We start from the raw sequence: 17826 nt of genomic DNA on the forward strand, positions 1-17826 counted from the left end.
TATATATATATATATATATATATGCGTTATTTATTCATAACAGTAAGGTCTGATAGTTATTTTGAGTATCTTAAAACTGCAGTTTACCAAAAGGGGAACATAGTCATACAGTTCCAAAACTAATCAATACAAGAACTGCAGCTATAGGGTGGAAAACATGTATTTGATACATTTTTCAGAAAACTGCTTTTTAGAATTGTCTGGCTAGGAAGTTGTGAAAATGAATACATAACATAGAATCAGTGGTCTCAGGATGGAATACCCTTATTTTTCTATTTTCACTTGCAAATCTTCACACTGAAGTCTTATGGGTTCTCTCCTTAAGAAATTAAGGACCTTTCACTTTCCTGATGTTCTTGTTGTTACACTGGTAATAATACACAGAAGGCAGATTTACTCCAATTCCATCTTGATCGGAGTATAGACAAAATAACAAGGTGGCAAGATGTGGGAGAAACATGAAATGTTGGGCAAGATGGTATGAGGGCACTGGAAATCAGCAAGAAGGTTCATACTGGGTGAGAATCTAAGGAGGACTCAGTGAAGAAACCAGAAGCTTTGCAGGAGAAAAGCCTGCACGAAGTTGTTTTTTATCATATACATGCTTTTTACGCATATGAACTATGATATTATTTATCAGCATGGTCATTCAAGGCTACTTCCCAGATTAAATATCCAATCACAAAGCACATAGCAGGAAACACCATGGCATCTTAGTTTTTATTTTTCGAGTGTTTGAACTTATAGTAGCATTGTTAAAATTGTGTGCATGATTTGATAACTTCTTGGCTTAATTAAGTCATTGTATACTTGCAAAAAGTTTTCAAACTAGCACCTTGCCAATGTATTCCTGCATTTAGATGGTTTTCAAAAAGGTCTGTGATATTACTAAATGTTTGGCTGGTACGCCCCAGTGGTGAGTTTTAATTCACCCACTCAAAGATTGTTCTCCAGTCACAGGACTTCCATGAAATAAAACAACTCCTTCCATCAATTCTATGATTCTATGATAAGTCTTTCCTGAGAGCTCACATTCTTTTCCAAGTATTACACACAGTACTTGGGAGTTTCAAGTAATGCTCACCAGCAATTGATTTGCTAGATATTAAGAGGTATAGATGTTCTTCTAGATGTTACCTGATTCTTGGTTTCATTACATAACTGAGATCAGCTCATCTAAATGACCAGGTGCCAAAACATATACCAATAAAACATATTGCTTTTTAACTCTTAGCTCTAAATCTCTTCTTAGGACAAAAGTACACGGAAAATAAAAACGTTACCACCCAAACCACAATTGTGCCAAAACTTACTTTTTTTTTTCTTTTTTCTTTTGTTTTTTTTTTTTCAAAGTAATAAACATATTATGGCTCAGGGAATATATGATTAATTAAAAAAAAAGTTTACTTCAAATTTACAGAACAGAAGCCTAAAGAAGCATATTCTGCATAAAGTAAGGAAAGTTCTTCCAGCATGAGATACGTTTTAAACAAACAAACAGAAAACCCACCACCTACACATACCGGATCAATAGTTTCAGGATTCAGCTTGTCACTAGGCCTTGGCTGTGGTTTAATTGTAGGTTCTGAAGAACATGGCAAAGGAGATGTCTTGCTTTTCTGCACTGCAACCTTTGGTTTTATTTGGACACCTGATGACATTCTTAGAACATTACTTCCTAGAATAGAAAAAGATTAAAAACATAAAATAGTTCTCGTTAAAATATCAAGGGCTAGAAATCTCCAGGTCCAAAGACTGACAAGAGCAATCAACCAAGAAAATCTGAGCAAGTGTACCAGAAAATAAATGCTTACTCTTATATATCCTAAGCAGTGCACAGAATAATTTTTCAAGTCTTGCCACTCCATTTTTAAACTGCACACATCTCCTAATTCTGTGTTGCCCCCCTTTACTTCTGTACTTTGAGTTCTGAGGCAGAAGTGCTATCAGCTACAGTCTGGCTCTAGGGTAGCCTACAGAAATCCGAACAGCATCACAGTGCTCAGCAGAACAGCCCAGAGTGAAACAGGCTGGTTGGGTACAGTTGCAGCAGATGATAGTAACAATTCTGAGGAATGGCCAGGATGAAGGAATGAACACAAGGGCAAGAACACAAAAACCAAAGTAGACTCAGTAAGAGAAAGAACACAAAAAATTAACTTCAATTAAAGTAAGAAGAATGAAAGTATTTTGTCAAAAATAATGCAAAAATATGTTTCTGTATCTTTCTGTATTTTTTCTGCATCTATATTTTTGTATTCTTGTATCTTCTAGATGCTAAAGCACCAGTTACATGTATTACTACTATGTATGTATGTAATTGGGTTAAAATGTCCCTATTTAAAACAATAGTCTACTACATATTAAACATACGAAGCCTGACATTATGATGAATAACACAAATTAATCCTGGGAATATATCCATGTTTGTTCTGGTTTGGTTTGGTAGGGTTTTTGGTAGCAGGGAGTGGCTCTGGTAAGAAGTTGAGAAGCTCCCCCTGCTCCAAACCCAGCCAAGGAGCCAAATAGATGTGATTAACATACAAAAGAACAGCTATAACACCTGAGCAGAGAAGCACTTAGGGGAGAAGAGCTGTGCTGGAGGAGGAGAGTGGTGCTGGTGGTTGGCAAGGAAGAAGGGGAAGAAGGTGCCCTAGCAGAAGTTTCCCTGCAACCCATGGCGAGATGGCAGCTGTCCCCCTGCACTCCTGGAGGAACGTGGTGGAACATTCCCTGAAGGCACCAGGAGGGGTGAACTTGGCCACTGGACTTGGATTTTGTGGCCAGAGGATTTGCTGCCTGTGGGCTCTGATTGTGCAGCTATGGAAGACCCTGGTGCCAGGGGAGTTTTATCCCAAAGCAGCCCGTGACTCTGTGGGAGGCCCAGGCTGGAGCAGCTCCAAGCCTCGTGGGATGGACTCATGAAGGAGAGGTTTGTGGAGGACTCTATCCCATGGGAGGGACCCCATGTGGAAGCAGGGAAGGAATGTGAGGAGTCCTTCTTCCTGAGGAGGATGGAATGGCAACAACCAGCAGCCTGTGAAGTGACTCTAAACCCCATCCCCTGTCCCTTGTGCTGCTGGGGGGAAGGAGGGAGACAAACCGGGAACAAAGTGATTTGGGCCCAGGAAGAAGGGAGGGGTGGGGTAAAATAGGCAAGCCCTGCTCTTTGTGTTGTCTGTGTCCTGTGTGTGTTTGATTAGTGTGAGATTAAATTATTATGTTTTTTCCCCGAGTCTGTTTTGCCCGGGACCTTAATCAGTGAAGAACTCTCCTTGTCCTTGTCTCAACCCATGCGCTTTGTCCTCCTCAACCCAGAGAGTGTGTGTTGGGGAGGGGGGGAAGCTGAGTGAGCAGCCATGGGGCTGTTCCTTTGTTGTCGTGTTGGGCCCAAACCATGATATCGTTTCAGGGAATCATAGAATCATTTGGTTGGAAAAGACCTTTAAGGTAATCTAGTCCAACTGTTAATCTAGCACACTGCTACCTCCACCACTATACCATGTCCATAAGCACCACATCTACAAATCTTTTAAATACCTCCAGGAATGGTGGCTCCACCACTTCCCTGGGTAGCCCGTTCCAGTGCCTGACAACACTTTAAATAGAAAACTTTTTCTAATATCCAAAGTAAACCTCCCCTGGCACAAGTTTAGGCCATTTCCTCTTGTTCTATTTGCTTGTTACCTGGGAGAAGAGACCAATCCCCACACTACAACCTCCTTCCAGGTAGCTGTAGAGAGCAGTAAGGTCTCACCTCAGCCTTCTTTTCTCCAGACTAAAGAACTCCACTTGCCTCAGCCAGTCCTCAAAGAACTTGTTCTCCAAAACCTTCACCAGCTTGGTTGATCTTCTCTGGACATGCTCCAGCACCTCAATGTCCTTCTTGCAGTGAAGGGCCCAGAACTGCACACAGTCCTCAAAGTGCGGCCTCACCAGTGCCAAGTACAGGGGCATGATCATCTCTCTACTCCAGCTGGCCACGCTATTTCTGATGTACACCAGGATGCTGTTGGCCTTCTTGGCCACCTGGGCACACTGCTGTCTCAAATTCAGCCAGCTGTTGACTCACACCTCCAGGTCTTTTTCCTCAGGGCAGCTTTCAAGCAACACTTCCCCAGGCCTGTAGCATTGCATGAGGTTGTTGTGATCCAAGTGCACGACCTGGCACTGAGCCTTGTTGAACTTCATACAATCGGTCTTGGCCCATCAGTTCAGCCTGTCTAGATCCCTCTGTAGAGCCTTCCTACCCTCAAGCAGATCAACACTCCCACCAACTTGGTGTCACCTGCAAACTTTCTGATGGTTCACTCCATTCCCTCACCCAGATCAGTGATACAGGTATTAAAGTGAACTGGTCCCAACACTGAGCCCTGGGGAACACCACTTGTGACCGGCTGCCAACTGGATTTAATTCCATTCACCAGAACTATTTGGTTCAGGCCACCCTGCCAGTTTTTTACTCAGCAAAGAGAACACCCTTCCAAGCCGCTCCCAAGCCATGCACAGCCAATTTCCCTAGCAGAATGCTGTGGGAATTGGTGCACATGCAGTCCTTGTTTAGCTTTGCTCTTCCAATTCTTTCTCCAAACAGAACTTCCAGTAAGGTACTTTTAATGATTAAATCTTTATTACTATTTCTCTTTCTAGTAAGAAGTTGATAAGGGCCCAGCACTTGTGTTTTACTGAATGTTGAAAACCAAAATATAGTCACACTAACAAATTACTAAAATACAAATACAGAGCAAAACAAAAATTGAAAGTTTAAATCAACACTTCTTGGCTGATTATTTAATCGGAACTAGTGACTCAAATCACCTGCTCTACATCCTGGTTTCTCTTTCCTACCATTTTCATAATACAGCCTGTCTCCAGTGACAGCCTTTTAAAAAGCCGAATTAACATACCACAATTACACAACTAAAAGTTTCTTCAGAATACACAAAAACTTACATGACACTTACAGGAAAAGCCTGTTTGTACAATGCAAATCATTAAAACCTGAAATGGCCCTAGAAGACGAAAAATGCCATAGAAAGAAAATTTACTGATTTTTAAAGTGCCAGCTTATGATCACAAAACTCTAATCACACATTTCTAACCATCAGAAAAATAAAAATCAAAAACAAGTACGTTCTTGACACTAGCACTGTATGTCACAAAATAGTGCTAGCAGCGTCAACCTTTGAAACATACAGTTGCTCACAGTGCAAACAGACATGTTGCTAATAACAAAATAAGTATTTTCGCAGAAAATTCAGAACGAGTTGAGGGGCATCAAGGACTGGAAAAACCGAGAGGGTCAAACAGCAAAGATCTGGAAATACACCACAAACCGACACTGATGAACCTTGTGAAACATTAAAAGACCCAGCAAGACGATGAGGAAGGGCACGTCCCTCTCGGGACCCCTCTCCCCTCCCCACAGCTCCCACTCCCTCGCAGGAAGCGCCGACCCAGAAGGACACAGGAGAGTGCCGGGCCGACAGGCAGCGGGTCCCCTCTTCTTACGGGCCCCTCGGGAAGGGCGGCCGCGCAGCTCCCGAGGCCTGGCTGCGGGGCTGAGCCGCTGCTCGGCGGCCTTACCCGGGGCCCGAGCCTGCCCAGCAGCCCTGCCCGGCCGCACCCACAGCCCTTCACCCCTTCACCCGCCGCACCCGCACCCCTCCACCCGCCGCACCGCACCCCTTCACCTGCCGCGCAGGCAGCTCCGCGCCCGGCGGCGCTTCCTGCCGGTTGCCAGGGAAACTACGGGCCGCTGAGAGCCCAATATTCCTCTGCCGCCCGAGCCCGGGGACGCGTTAAGGGGAGCATGCGCGGCGGGGGCCGCGGGCGCGGACAGACTGACGCGCTGCCCGGGATTCGTCCTGGGCAGCGTCCTGGGCAGCATCCTGGGCAGCATCCTGGGCAGCGTCCTGGGCAGCATCCTGGGCAGCGTCCTGGGCAGCATCCTGGGCAGCATCCTCTGCGCTGGGGGCTCTGGCGGCGGGGCTGCGGGGCCGCTTGGCGCTGGGAGGTGTCGGGGAGCGGAGGCACCACCTTCAGTTCCTCCGAGCTTCAGCGCTCGCTGGAGACAGAGGGAAAATGTGATTAAAAGGCTCATATTTTTAAACCTACCGTATGTGTTTGTGATTAGAATGGAGATGATACGTTTTCAGGTGGCGTCGCCGCTCATTTTTATCCACTTTCTTAATACCTTAATAGCTTTCTTAATAGTTTTCCCTGGGAAAACAGGATTTGGGAAATACTTTATTTTGCTTTTATTTTCACGTGACAGAAGTATGACTTTCAGGGATGGGGCCACATTCCCATTGTGATAATTTTTGTTCCAAAAAAAATGATAGGTCATTTTTAGTTTATTTTTTTTCAGATAACCCACTCAAAGGATACTGATATCCTGCCACAAACACAATATTTGTTTATAAGCCATCACATCTGAACAGAGTCAATGACTTTTTGGGTAAAAGGTTTATTATTTTTTCTCTCTCTCTGTGGATCCTGTGAATCATCACAGTGCCTTCTTGCTTTCTGTGAGAGATGTTTATTCTTTCATGCACTCAACAATACATTAAGCAAGACATTTTCTTGGTTTGCTTAAATTGTGGGGGATGTAGTCTTCCCACCGTTGCATTCTTTATCACTTCTGTAATTTATAATGGGGGAGCCTGAATGGGACTTTAGAAATGGGTAAGAGAGGCTGTTCTGTCAGTTTTCCACAAAAAAAAAAAAACAAACCCAAAACAAAACAACAAAAAGCCAACCAACCAATGAACAAAACAAAACAAAAAAAACAACAGGAAAATCCACTGACACTGCTGAAAAGTAGTTGTTGACTACCTGAAAACTTCAGTCGTCATTACATTTTGGCCAATGCTGGCATTTCCTAATTAATTTTATACAACATAAATTATTTTTATCTGCCAATAATGTGAACTTCTAAGTGAGGACGTTTGCAGAGTTGAAGTAGGGCTGCATAACTGAATGCCTTTGAAATGAATTAATGCAAGAGATGTTTTGGAAATACAGAAGGAAAAATTATAAAACTAGTGCTGGAGAAGGGAAGATTTATGTTTTATTTCTGTTTTAACTAAACCCAACAGGCATTACAGTACTTTCACAAAATTGTTTCACTGTTCCACAATTCTATAGGCCATAGAGGAATGGATATCTTTTTATTCATAAATCTAACAAACTGGTAAATGATCTCAGAAAAAAATCCAGTATTTGTAAATCAGACCATGCAAGTCTTGGAAAATCACACTACGAAGTGCAAACCAGCATGCTCATTTCCACAGTGAGAAAACAGAACTGCTTTTTCTGAGCAAGGTTTATTCATAGTTCAGTTTTAGTACCATTGTATAAATATAGCTGCTATAATTGCTGTGTGAGTACAGAACAGACTAAAGCTGCATTCAGACGTGGAGGAAAGTAGTAGCACAGTTCCTAAGTCAGCAGGAGGTATGAAAGCAAAATACCCCTGATGAGCTCTGTGGAGTCAGCAGCTCCCACTGAGCTCCTGGAGGCACAGGAGCGACTGGGTTATAAAAGGACGAGTAGGACTCTGGTCTCTGTGCTAGTGCAGGGCTTAGTTCTGTGTTCAGTCAGTTTCCCAAAAAATGCTACATAAAAGCCTGTTATGGTACAGTGGTGTATGTGGTATGACAGGAGTCCTGCTATACTTTGAATGTCGACTCTATGAACTGCACTGCTTGCTGTGCTGAGAGGTGTGAGATGTGTGAAATCCGGGTCTGAGAGATACTCGGCACGTTGTGGATGCCGGGTAGACGTATCCCTCCATTTAATCTCTTGGGGCATTTTTTCTCTTCATCTCATCAACAACTCACTACATCTGTCTCTCAGGCTCCTTCAGGCATGAGGTCCTACCTAGGGGTGCTGGCCTGTCTTTGGTGCAGCACCAGCACATCCCACCCAGCACAAGGCATCATTGCATGCTTGCAGAGATACACCCTGGCCCTGTGCCACATGTCTGCAAGGTTCAAGCACCTGAGTGCTGGGAACCTGCTGGTGATTTGGGGTGGGATCGACTCTTCTGTGCAGGAGCCTGATTCTCTCATTTCCCCATAGGAGAAACACAGACTCAAGTAATCCTGAATTCCTAGAATTGGTTAGAATGAAACTACCCTCCTAGGCTAGGGATATCTTTTTCTAATTCACATGTCAAGAGCTGGGAAAAGAGAAATCCTAAGGGTCAAACACACATTCAGTCTCTTCTGATTCCTGCTGTGAAATCTTAAAATGTTTTTTATTATATTTTGCCTATAAATTTGCAGCTCCCTTGCTCCTTGAGTAGCTTCTTCATTACTATACCAGGCCTTGGATTTTCTAAAATCTTGCTGAATATACATGGGGAAACATGGATCAAAATACTTGTAAAAAAAAGTGTTTGTTTAAAATAAAATACTTTTTCGTATTGTGTTCCAGTATTTTTTATAGGTGTAATAGGAATAGCCTGTAACATTTTAAACATATTTGGTGGATGGACAATTTAGAAGGAAAAATACTGTAAAATCTGTGCTGTGTATAGATCAACAAACTATAACAAATGTTCACATTTTTCTCCGTCATGATAGTACCACTTTATAGTCTTAAATATGTCATGAGCTACTATTATTAGTTTACTTGTGTAGCATTAGCTCCAGCTATTACGAGTTTCTCCATTTATGTATTTGTTAGTTTGTTTAATTTAACTGCCATAAACCTTTCAAAATGCATTAATATAAATAAAAGATAAACAGATTCATAATTTGCAATGAGTTTCTATTGTGAAAATAAAAGCAGACACTTGCGTATGTGAGTAGGTTCAGGTGAACCTATAGAAATCTGAAAATGAAAGCAAGCCCTGGACTGATTACTTACTTTTTCATAATAACAATACTCAACCCGTTTAAATAGAACCAATGATTAATTAATTATCCACCCCTCCTGATAAAACCAATATGCAATCTAAGTTATTTTTTAATTAGTCACAGTTAAATAGTTCATTACTGAGGGAGAGAGGAATTCACCAAAGCAAAACTGATTCTGAGGCTTATGCTATATTTAACTAAATGCAAGAATCTTACTATATTCTGTAATATTGATCTAAGGATACACAAACTTATATATTTTGAGATTATTTTAGAAGTTTCTTAACAAAGTGCAGTTTTATCCCCAGTTGGGGACTAACAACTCTTACAATCTAGTAACAACAGAAAGGGAAGGGAAGGGAAGGGAAGGGAAGGGAAGGGAAGGGAAGGGGAACATGCTGAGTTGCAAGGGACCCATCAGGATATCAAGTCCAACTTCTGGCCCTGTGTAGGGCACCCCAAGAATCACACCATGTGCCTGAGATCATCATCAAAACACTTCTTGAACTCAGGCAGATCAAAACCTGGTTCCTCAATTCAACATACTTGGTAATTCTTTTTATTTCTCCAGTAACTTTGAAAAACTAGACACTATCACTGGTCTCAGTAAGTGTGCATTTAAAACTGAAGTCTCTAGGAGTGTTTTCCTTAGAGAATCTTCAAATATCATTCCCCAGAGCTTTTTTCCTGACTTAACCTCTCTACATCCTTTATAAATAGTATTCTATAAAAGAGAAGTTATTTTACAGGGTTTGGCAGTAAATGTGAGCTACAGAGCAGACTGTAGACACCTAATTGTAGTTTTCAGGTTCCTCTGCAAAGATTTACACTCTCCAGGTGCTTTCATTGACAAGTGCTGTATCAGATAATTAGTTCCGTGCTTGTCAGAAGTTGATGGGCCAGTGAATAGTCCCTTATGTCCTCAGTTAAAATTGGTGTGAAACAATTCCATTTCAGTTGAGCAAGTCCAGCTAACAGTCCGTAGATACTACTAGACTGCTTTATTTTTTTCTGTAATACACCAGAAGTTACTTGATTGCCTATTATGAAGTGCCAAATTGGTGTAAGGACTTTGGATTAGCAGATCAAAGTCCCGAATAAAACCCAGTCACACTCCCAAGAAGCAGACTGACCCACAGGAATACTTTCAGGTTTTGATGCTGCAGAAGAACAAAAATGTGTACACGTATAACACTCAAATTTAGGAACTGAATGAGACTCCTAATGGGCATCATGGAGTACACAGGTCTCTAACAATAGCATGCAGACATGGTGCTTTGGGTGTAATTCTTGGGCTAAGGTGCAAGGCTGAGCAAAATCTTACTTATTGACATGTTTAGAGTATTTCTGCAATAGTTTGGTCATGCTTTTATTTCTGTCGTACCCATGGCCAGACAAAACTTATGTTCCTATCTCCTGTAGTTAGCTAATATTATCAGGAGCCAAAACAGATCCCTTATACCCACCCATCAATGAACTACACTACCTCAGAAATGAAATTGGAATTAAAATGAAACATGTCAGGATTTTTTTTTTTTTTTTTTTTTTTCCTGATTCTTCTACATTTTCACATTCCCATCAATAATGGCAGTTTGAATTTGTTCTGTATTCTGGTAATGCCAGTTGCTCAGGAAGGACAATTCATTCTATTGCCAGACGGTGGCACGATCACAGCTGCTTCTTAAAAAGTGCTCTGCTTATTTGTGGAGAGAGATCCATTCCTACTAGTACAGTAAAAAAAGTAAGAGTTAGGAACCTATATTTCTGTGAGTCCTTGAGTCTTTGAGAACCTAAATGTGAGTTTTATGATACTTGATTTCCTTCCTCCCTGCTGATCCCTGGAATCTGAGTGACTCAGTCCCAGTTTGTTTCAGGAGTCCTTACCACAGCAAGCTGATAGTTAAATACCCAAGAACAAGATTCACAGAAAATACCAAAGTTGAGCAGGCAGTGACCAGCATTAGCTCATGGAAAATGTTAAGGAGAAAGCTGCGATTTCAGAGAAAAGTAGGTGCCAGGTAGTTGAGGGAAGAAAAGAGGCAGTTGGATATATATTTGTGAATTCTTTTCTGGAATTCACAATGTTCAAATCGTTCAAAACTAACAAATGTTTTGAAAGTAGATCTAGAAGGCTCACTGGGTTATGGATAACTGAGGTTCGAAAACCTGTTTTTTCCTGGTTTGAAGCATAGTCTTGAAACCCAGGCTCTCTTACCTCTCAAAACTGACAAACACATAGTGATATATCCAAGTGTTATTATCAACTGCTTTAGGATATTCCAATGATATTATGAACTGTCCTAGAGTACCAATTTTTATTATAATTAGGCATTTCACTGACAAGGTGCAGGTACCTGTAAGTAGAAGCACAGAGAGAGAATGTGTCTATGAGCATAGCAATCCTGAAAGTTGTAGTACTCCATGCCCCTTGATAATAGTGAGAACTAGAATCAACACATTCTCTATATAAACCAGAATTTACCTTTAAAAAAATTGACAGGATATTCAAAGATGACTACTTTATCACTTTGTTTGCATTGAGGAATGTTCACCACTGTTTTATATTGCAGGTAGTTTTACATTGTGAATGCCACACTATGCAAATAAAAAAGAAGTAGGGTGGCCTGTCTCTTTGCCCTACAGAGAATGCCATTATTCTCTTCCTGCTGATTTTTGTGAAGCTGGAATTTGCTTTTAGGCATACAAAAACGTTTTTGAGGGATAACGTTCTTTAACTGCAAGACAGACATGCACGGGCTTTAACTGTGCTCACCAAATGATTTCTCTATAAGTATTTGAAAATAAAAACTCACTACTAAATTTATTAGGCAAGATAAGTATAATTTTAATTCTCCTGAGGGAAATACTTAAGTTGAAAACTTGTAGCTGATTGTTAGGGGGCTGCTATGAGCTGTCTGACTTTTTCCCTATCAGGATTGCATACGGAAAAAAAACCAGTTCTGAGGCACTTGCTGCAGTTTTGTATTTTCCCACTTGGTGGCAATCATTCCCTGTCTTTCCTTCGCACTTCCGCTCTCTCTCCGGGAAAGCTGCTGCTTTGCATTCTGCAGCCTTTCTCGGTTTGGGGAAAGAAACGAGGAAAATGAAAGTTTTCTGTTCCTTCAAATATCAAAGGTGGCAAGATAGAAGAGCTTGTTAAGTGGAGGTGGAAGTATTTCATAGTTCAGTTGTCAGAAAAATTGTGTTCTTTGTTAGGAAACCTTTTACGAATTTTATCCTACTGTAGGGGACAGATCAGTAGTCATATATAAAGCATTGATTAAAAGCAAGTTTGCTGGACTTTATAGCCCTGCACAGAAGGACGTAAATAATAATAAATGTGGAAAAGTCCTCCATGAATTCACAAGACATCATGAGAGCATTTTTCTCTCTCCTTTTTTATTTTCAATTTTTTTAAATTTATTTATTTTCCCTTCCAGGAACATGAATAAATCCACATCGTTTGGACTTCTTGGTCTACAGAGAACATGCTTGGGCAGGGGTGTTGTTGCTATGCAAAGGTGTCTGCAGAAGCTGTAGCTGGGTACAATGTTGTTTTCCTCAGTCCATGAAGTTCCTTTTTCTGGATCAGACACAGGGGAGAGCTGCAGGAAGAGCATCAGGCTGTGTTCTGAGGCACACACAGCTTGGATGTACTGCTTCACAAAAGCATTTAATGTCTCCCACACACCAAGCACAGCTGGCACTTGAGATAACAAGTCCAGGCATGGCAAGACAATTTTCTTTGTTTATGATACAGATAAAGTTTGAAAGACTGACTTAAGGTCTATAGGACTCAATTCAAGTTGGTTGCTGAGAACTAGTAACAGGCTAGGAATACTGGCTGTAGTGAGGAGGATGGGAGCTGTGGTAACAATCATGATTAAATAATACAGATAGGCTCAAAGCTGCTGGTGGCTGTAATAGTTTTAATCTTTTCTCTTTTCAGAAAGTGGTGTAGCAACAGCCCACAGGCCCTCTGTCCTGCCCACACGGGAGTAGCAAGTGGAGGAGTAAGGCTTGCTCTACTGGATTTTGGAAGAGGATGAATTAAAGCCTCTTTATAAAACAAACGAAGAAACAAGCAAACCAGGAAAATAAGAAGAAAAATATGATTTTTCCAGGAAAGTGTGGGGGGGTGGGCAAGCAGAGGGGGTAGTGCAGTGGGGTTCCAATTGAGGGCAGTGAGAATGGATGCATGAATGGATGTAGAAGGCAGGGGTGGTAATTAAAAATTAGGGCATCAGAAGGGAACTTCAAGCAGAGCGCAGCAAAGCCTTTGACTTCATGACTTGTAGAATTCCTCTGTTCATGGATTGTAGTTCCTCTAATTCTGACATAATTTGGGTTTTCCACAGTTCTACTTTCTGATATGAGAAGAGATCTGGAAAGATAAACTAGAGGATGGGAAAGATTTGGAGGAGAAGCTACATAACAAAGCAGAGGGAAGAGTGGTGGGGAGATAAGCTTTTGATATTTTCCTCATCATAGTACACCTTTGTAGTCCTTATTTGAAAGAGTAGAATATCAGCATGTGTATTTTTGAGAAGAAAAAGTGAAGAATGGGAAGGGTGAAGGATGAGTATGAGGAATAGGTATAGGGAATGAGCACCTCCCTGCACTGCCCAGCTGCAGGCTGCACTGCTGTCACTGGCCAGCATAGGTAATCCCACACACTCATAGGCTGATGTCCCTGTGGAAGTGCTGCGGCATGTGGAACTGATCTCAAAAGTAGGTTGAAAAGAGTAGTGTTGTCAGAAAGGCTGTGAATGCAAAAGTCTAGAAACTTAGTAGTCTCTGTAGGATAAACACTAGTAATGATACAGTGTGGGATGCAAAGAGGATGAGAGACTGCCAGGTGCAGGTATTTACCGTGAGAAAGGTACAGACAAGTGGCCAGCATAACATTTGGTATCAGCTTCGAATTTTGAAAGGTAATTCAGTTCACAAGAGAACTGTGTCTTTAAGAAAAATACTGTGAATTTTCCATCTCACAAGAAAACAAACAAACAAAACAACAAACAAAAAACAACCAAAAAACACAAACAAAACCAAACAATATTGCACATTATATCTAACTGAAGTAATTTTGTTGAATTGAACACTGGGTCAGATCAAAGATTAATACATCACAGTGTCCTGTCTATGAGTGCCCAAGCTGAGACAGCTAAAGAGGGAGCCTAAGGAAGACTTTGTGAACCAGGGTAACTACCTAACATTTCCCCTGAGTACTCTCGAAGCTTTCAGCCATTTGCCATTCAGGAACATCCTGAGGCAGAGGTGACTGCTGCATATTCAGTAATCTTCAATGGATTTCTCTCATGTGGATTTCTCCTGTTGAACCCCAGGAGACTATTAGTATTCATAGTAGCCTGTGGCAAGGAGTCTAGAAGCTCACCTTCACCTTTTTATGTAGGCTGTGAATTTGTGACCTGCTAGCTTTATTTCTTCTCAAATAGTTCTTTTGCTCAGGCTTTTTCAAGGTTGCAACAACAGTAGGACAAGTTTATGTCATTCTACAGGTCTTTTTTTTTTTTTTTATTAACTGAGTAATAAAAAATCTGTTGCTGCTTCTGAGACTCTCAATACCATCTCTTTGTCCCTATATTTTAACTTTTCTAGAACTTCCGTAAAATTACAATTTGTTTAAATTGTGACGGTTTTTCTAATGAGTAATGTGAAACTGTCAGATGGCTCACACTAGCTATAGAAATTTTACTGTGATACTGTGAAATTTTACTACATACAAAAGCCCCTGAAGTGTTTTCTCCTGTATGTTCCTTCCTTTGCCATTTCTTTTGATTATTTACTTCTTTTTCTACTCTGAAAATAGATAGAAATTTTGGACAGGCTACTCCAATCCTTTCCCTGTTCCAGCCCCACCTTTCACATTCTTATGTCAGCTACCGTTTTTGTAAATTTTTGTCCACGTAACTGAAAACGGCACTGTTTTCATTGCAAGCCCAACCTAGTTAGCACAGTGTCCCACTGAAAATATTGGTAAAACATATTCTTGAGAGCAATGTGGACCCAATGCTGCAATATTACTACATTCTGTGCATCCATCCATTTTATTTAGCATACAAACCATGAATGCAGTTCTAAAATGATCCTGTAAGTTACAGTGTGGAATTAAGTGTTGCAGACTGGTGAGGTGTTCTAAAGACAGCTTCAGCAACTAATTCATAGTGTTATTCATGTGGAAAGGAAAGCAATCAATAGGGCATGAATAGTAGTAAATACACTGGTGTCCTTGCACAGGCACAGGACTATCTTTTAGCACAGATATTGCCTGCACTTCCCAAGCAGTGAAGAGAAGCAGGGTTGTAGGGGTAGGCTGGGTAACCAGTTGTGGGGTTTTTTTTTTTAATATCTTTTTTTAGATATATTTTTGTTGGTTTTTGTTTGGTTTGTTGGTTGGTTTTGTTTTTTCTGACTGGCTGCATTCTTGTTTGAATAAGTATTTTAATGCTTTCTGATTTTTGCTCAGTAATAGTTATCCATTGCGGGTAAGGAGTGCTACATGAGTGGGTTTTCTTACTAATTTACATTATTTCTTTGATGCTAAATAAATAATAATACTATTTACACCATCCTTCTCCAGCACAGTGCAAATTTTCCCTTGATTGGTTTTATGATATGGCTTTCAATAGTGACAGTAGTAGTCAAGATTTTATGTACTAGCTTGTTCTTAAATTGAAGAGGCAATGACCATATAAACCTACTCTTTGTTTTCTGTTGTTTAACTGGTCTTTTATTTACAATACATTTCACATCTCAGCCATGAATATTGTATTTCTTAGTACTCTCAGACACTTGGCCTTGTCAGAATGAAAATCAAAATGATTAGTCCGCTGGTTTGACAAGCTCCAGGTATTTTATTGGTGAGACAAATATCTAGCTGAATCTGATCACTAGAGCTAAACATAGCTAGGTATTCTTGTTTTGGTATGTGTACTTTTAAAATCTGCTTCTTTCCTTCAGTTATACAAGTACAGATACAATTTTCTGGAGTGCTGTTCCCTGAATAATCTCTGGGCCACTAAACAGAGCAAATTCTTGGAGCTGAGTCTTGATCATTAGCTGTGCCAGGGAGCCTGTGCTTGTTCATCTGGAGCCTGTGAAACTAGGTATAGAGCAGGTACAAACATAGTGCTGCTTCCAGACCCACTATGAGTCCAGGAGCACTGTGTGCCTACATTGCTCAGAGCACAGACTGTGGTGGTCATAGGGCCTGTGGACTTATGCCAGCAACTACCCAACACTGCACTCCTGGAACTGAAATGATTAGGAAAAGGACAGTTAGAAAACTGGTAAGAAAACTGCATGGTGCCACACAGTCAGCAGGAGGCTCTCATCAAGGTCTGACTGGGCTTATTGACACCAGCTCAGAACATTTCCCCAATTCCTGGTGTGGTGGCAGCAGGTACAAGAAATCATCCTTGCAATCTGAAAGCTCAGTAGTTATTTTAGTAAGATAGAATGCTTATTTTTGCAATATGCTGAGATATTTCAGACTTAAAAACACACTATGTAGTGATGAGGGTTCCCCAAATTAGTTCTAGCTGAGCTGAAAATGTCTACACAGCACAACCTAGCTCCTTTCAGAGGGCTTTTTGCTAATCTCTAATATGGTTTATCTGCTATGTGACCCTGCCCCGGAGCAATTCACCCCACCTCTCAGTTGTACTTAGTATTGGAAATTTGTGAGACACTGCACCATGCTCTATTTCACCAGGTGCTTCATTGATGCATAAACAAAAAAATAATTATATATGAATATACCATAATTACTAACAAAATTGTGAGATACACACCAGGCTGAAGATGCCTAATGTCCAGCTGCATGTGCACATGCATGTTAACTTGGTATGTGGCTGCAGGCTCATTATGAAAACCAGAAGCACCAAAAAGCAGAGGCTACAATCAAAGCCTCAGTGACAATAACAACACATTGGAAGCACATCAGATCCACCAAAGATTTTGAATAAGAAAATAGGAAGTACTAGTTCCAGTGGGTCTCTTTGAAGTACTTTAGAGCATTGAAGCAGAACCATTTGGAGAATGCAACTGCGATTTTGAAAATAATTGTGAAAGGGCTGGAAGTATGACTATAAAATTTTAAATGAGGACAAAAGTGTCTGTGGCTAGAATAAAACAAAAAGAGAATTTGGGATTATAAAATACAAGGTTCAAGAAAGTACTAACCATAGACATTTGGATATATCTCTCAACTATAAAGTAATTTACAATCATAAGACTGAACTGGATCAGACTGAAAAATGGCATATGACAATTTGTACTAAAGTAATTGTTTCTGCACAATAGAATACAATAAAACTGATTCTGCCAGACCCAGTTCAATGCTTTCATGTGCCCTCAAGGCACCATTTATACTCCAATAAAGGGAATTTGCACATTGAAAATTATTATATCCTTAAATCACAACAACTGACTTTTGTACTTGCAAAACTATAAAATGACTAATTCAATACTTCTCCCTAGAAAATCTAAGGGTTAGTATTTCCACTCCCCCCACCCCCCCCCCTTCCCCAAGCCCAAAGATGTGCTGCCGAGTTGGTACTGTTCTTTTAGGACTTTTGTGGAGGAAAGGGCATTGAGGTAATGAAAGATCTTTTATCAAAACAAAAGAGGAGTCTTTAAAGACTTACTTTTTAACTCCATTGTAAATGTAGTGGTCCATTCCAGATCAGTCAACTTCTCCGTCAGTTCACAAAGAAATTCCCAATAGGGCAAATCCCATATTCTGCCAAAACTCCATTTGTTTGTTTATTTTTTTCTTAATTTGGCTTGCCAAGGGTTTGTGTTTGACTTGTTGCCATGAATAAAACTATTCCTCTTTCAACAATGGGCTCTCCGGGAATGGTGTGGGAAAGCTAATCCCATTACACAGCTCAGAAGCTCCCACTCAGTGGTAACCCAGGGAAGGCAGCTTATC

At 40.8% G+C, this 17826-nt stretch overlaps 1 protein-coding gene across 5 annotated transcripts in view; it reads right to left on the reverse strand.

Moving 5' to 3' along the window:
• PACRGL (parkin coregulated like) overlaps positions 1-5788 on the reverse strand; it is a 44786-nt gene extending 38998 nt beyond the window's left edge. For 4 of the 5 annotated variants that reach the window (XM_051619899.1, XM_051619897.1, XM_051619900.1 and 1 more), the window contains exons 1-2: positions 5694-5787; positions 1524-1678 (exon numbers count right to left, since the gene is read on the reverse strand). In XM_051619899.1, the coding sequence (XP_051475859.1) occupies positions 1524-1661 (138 nt within the window). In that variant the 5' untranslated portion in view covers positions 1662-1678; positions 5694-5787. Of the gene's footprint in view, positions 1-1523; positions 1679-5693 lie in introns of all 5 variants that reach the window. The other variant, XM_051619901.1, reaches the window with a different exon arrangement.
• Positions 5789-17826: the final 12038 nt, after the last annotated feature.

Source organism: Apus apus, chromosome 4, assembly GCF_020740795.1.
Source record: "Apus apus isolate bApuApu2 chromosome 4, bApuApu2.pri.cur, whole genome shotgun sequence".
In the NCBI taxonomy this organism is placed as follows: Eukaryota; Metazoa; Chordata; class Aves; order Apodiformes; family Apodidae; genus Apus; species Apus apus.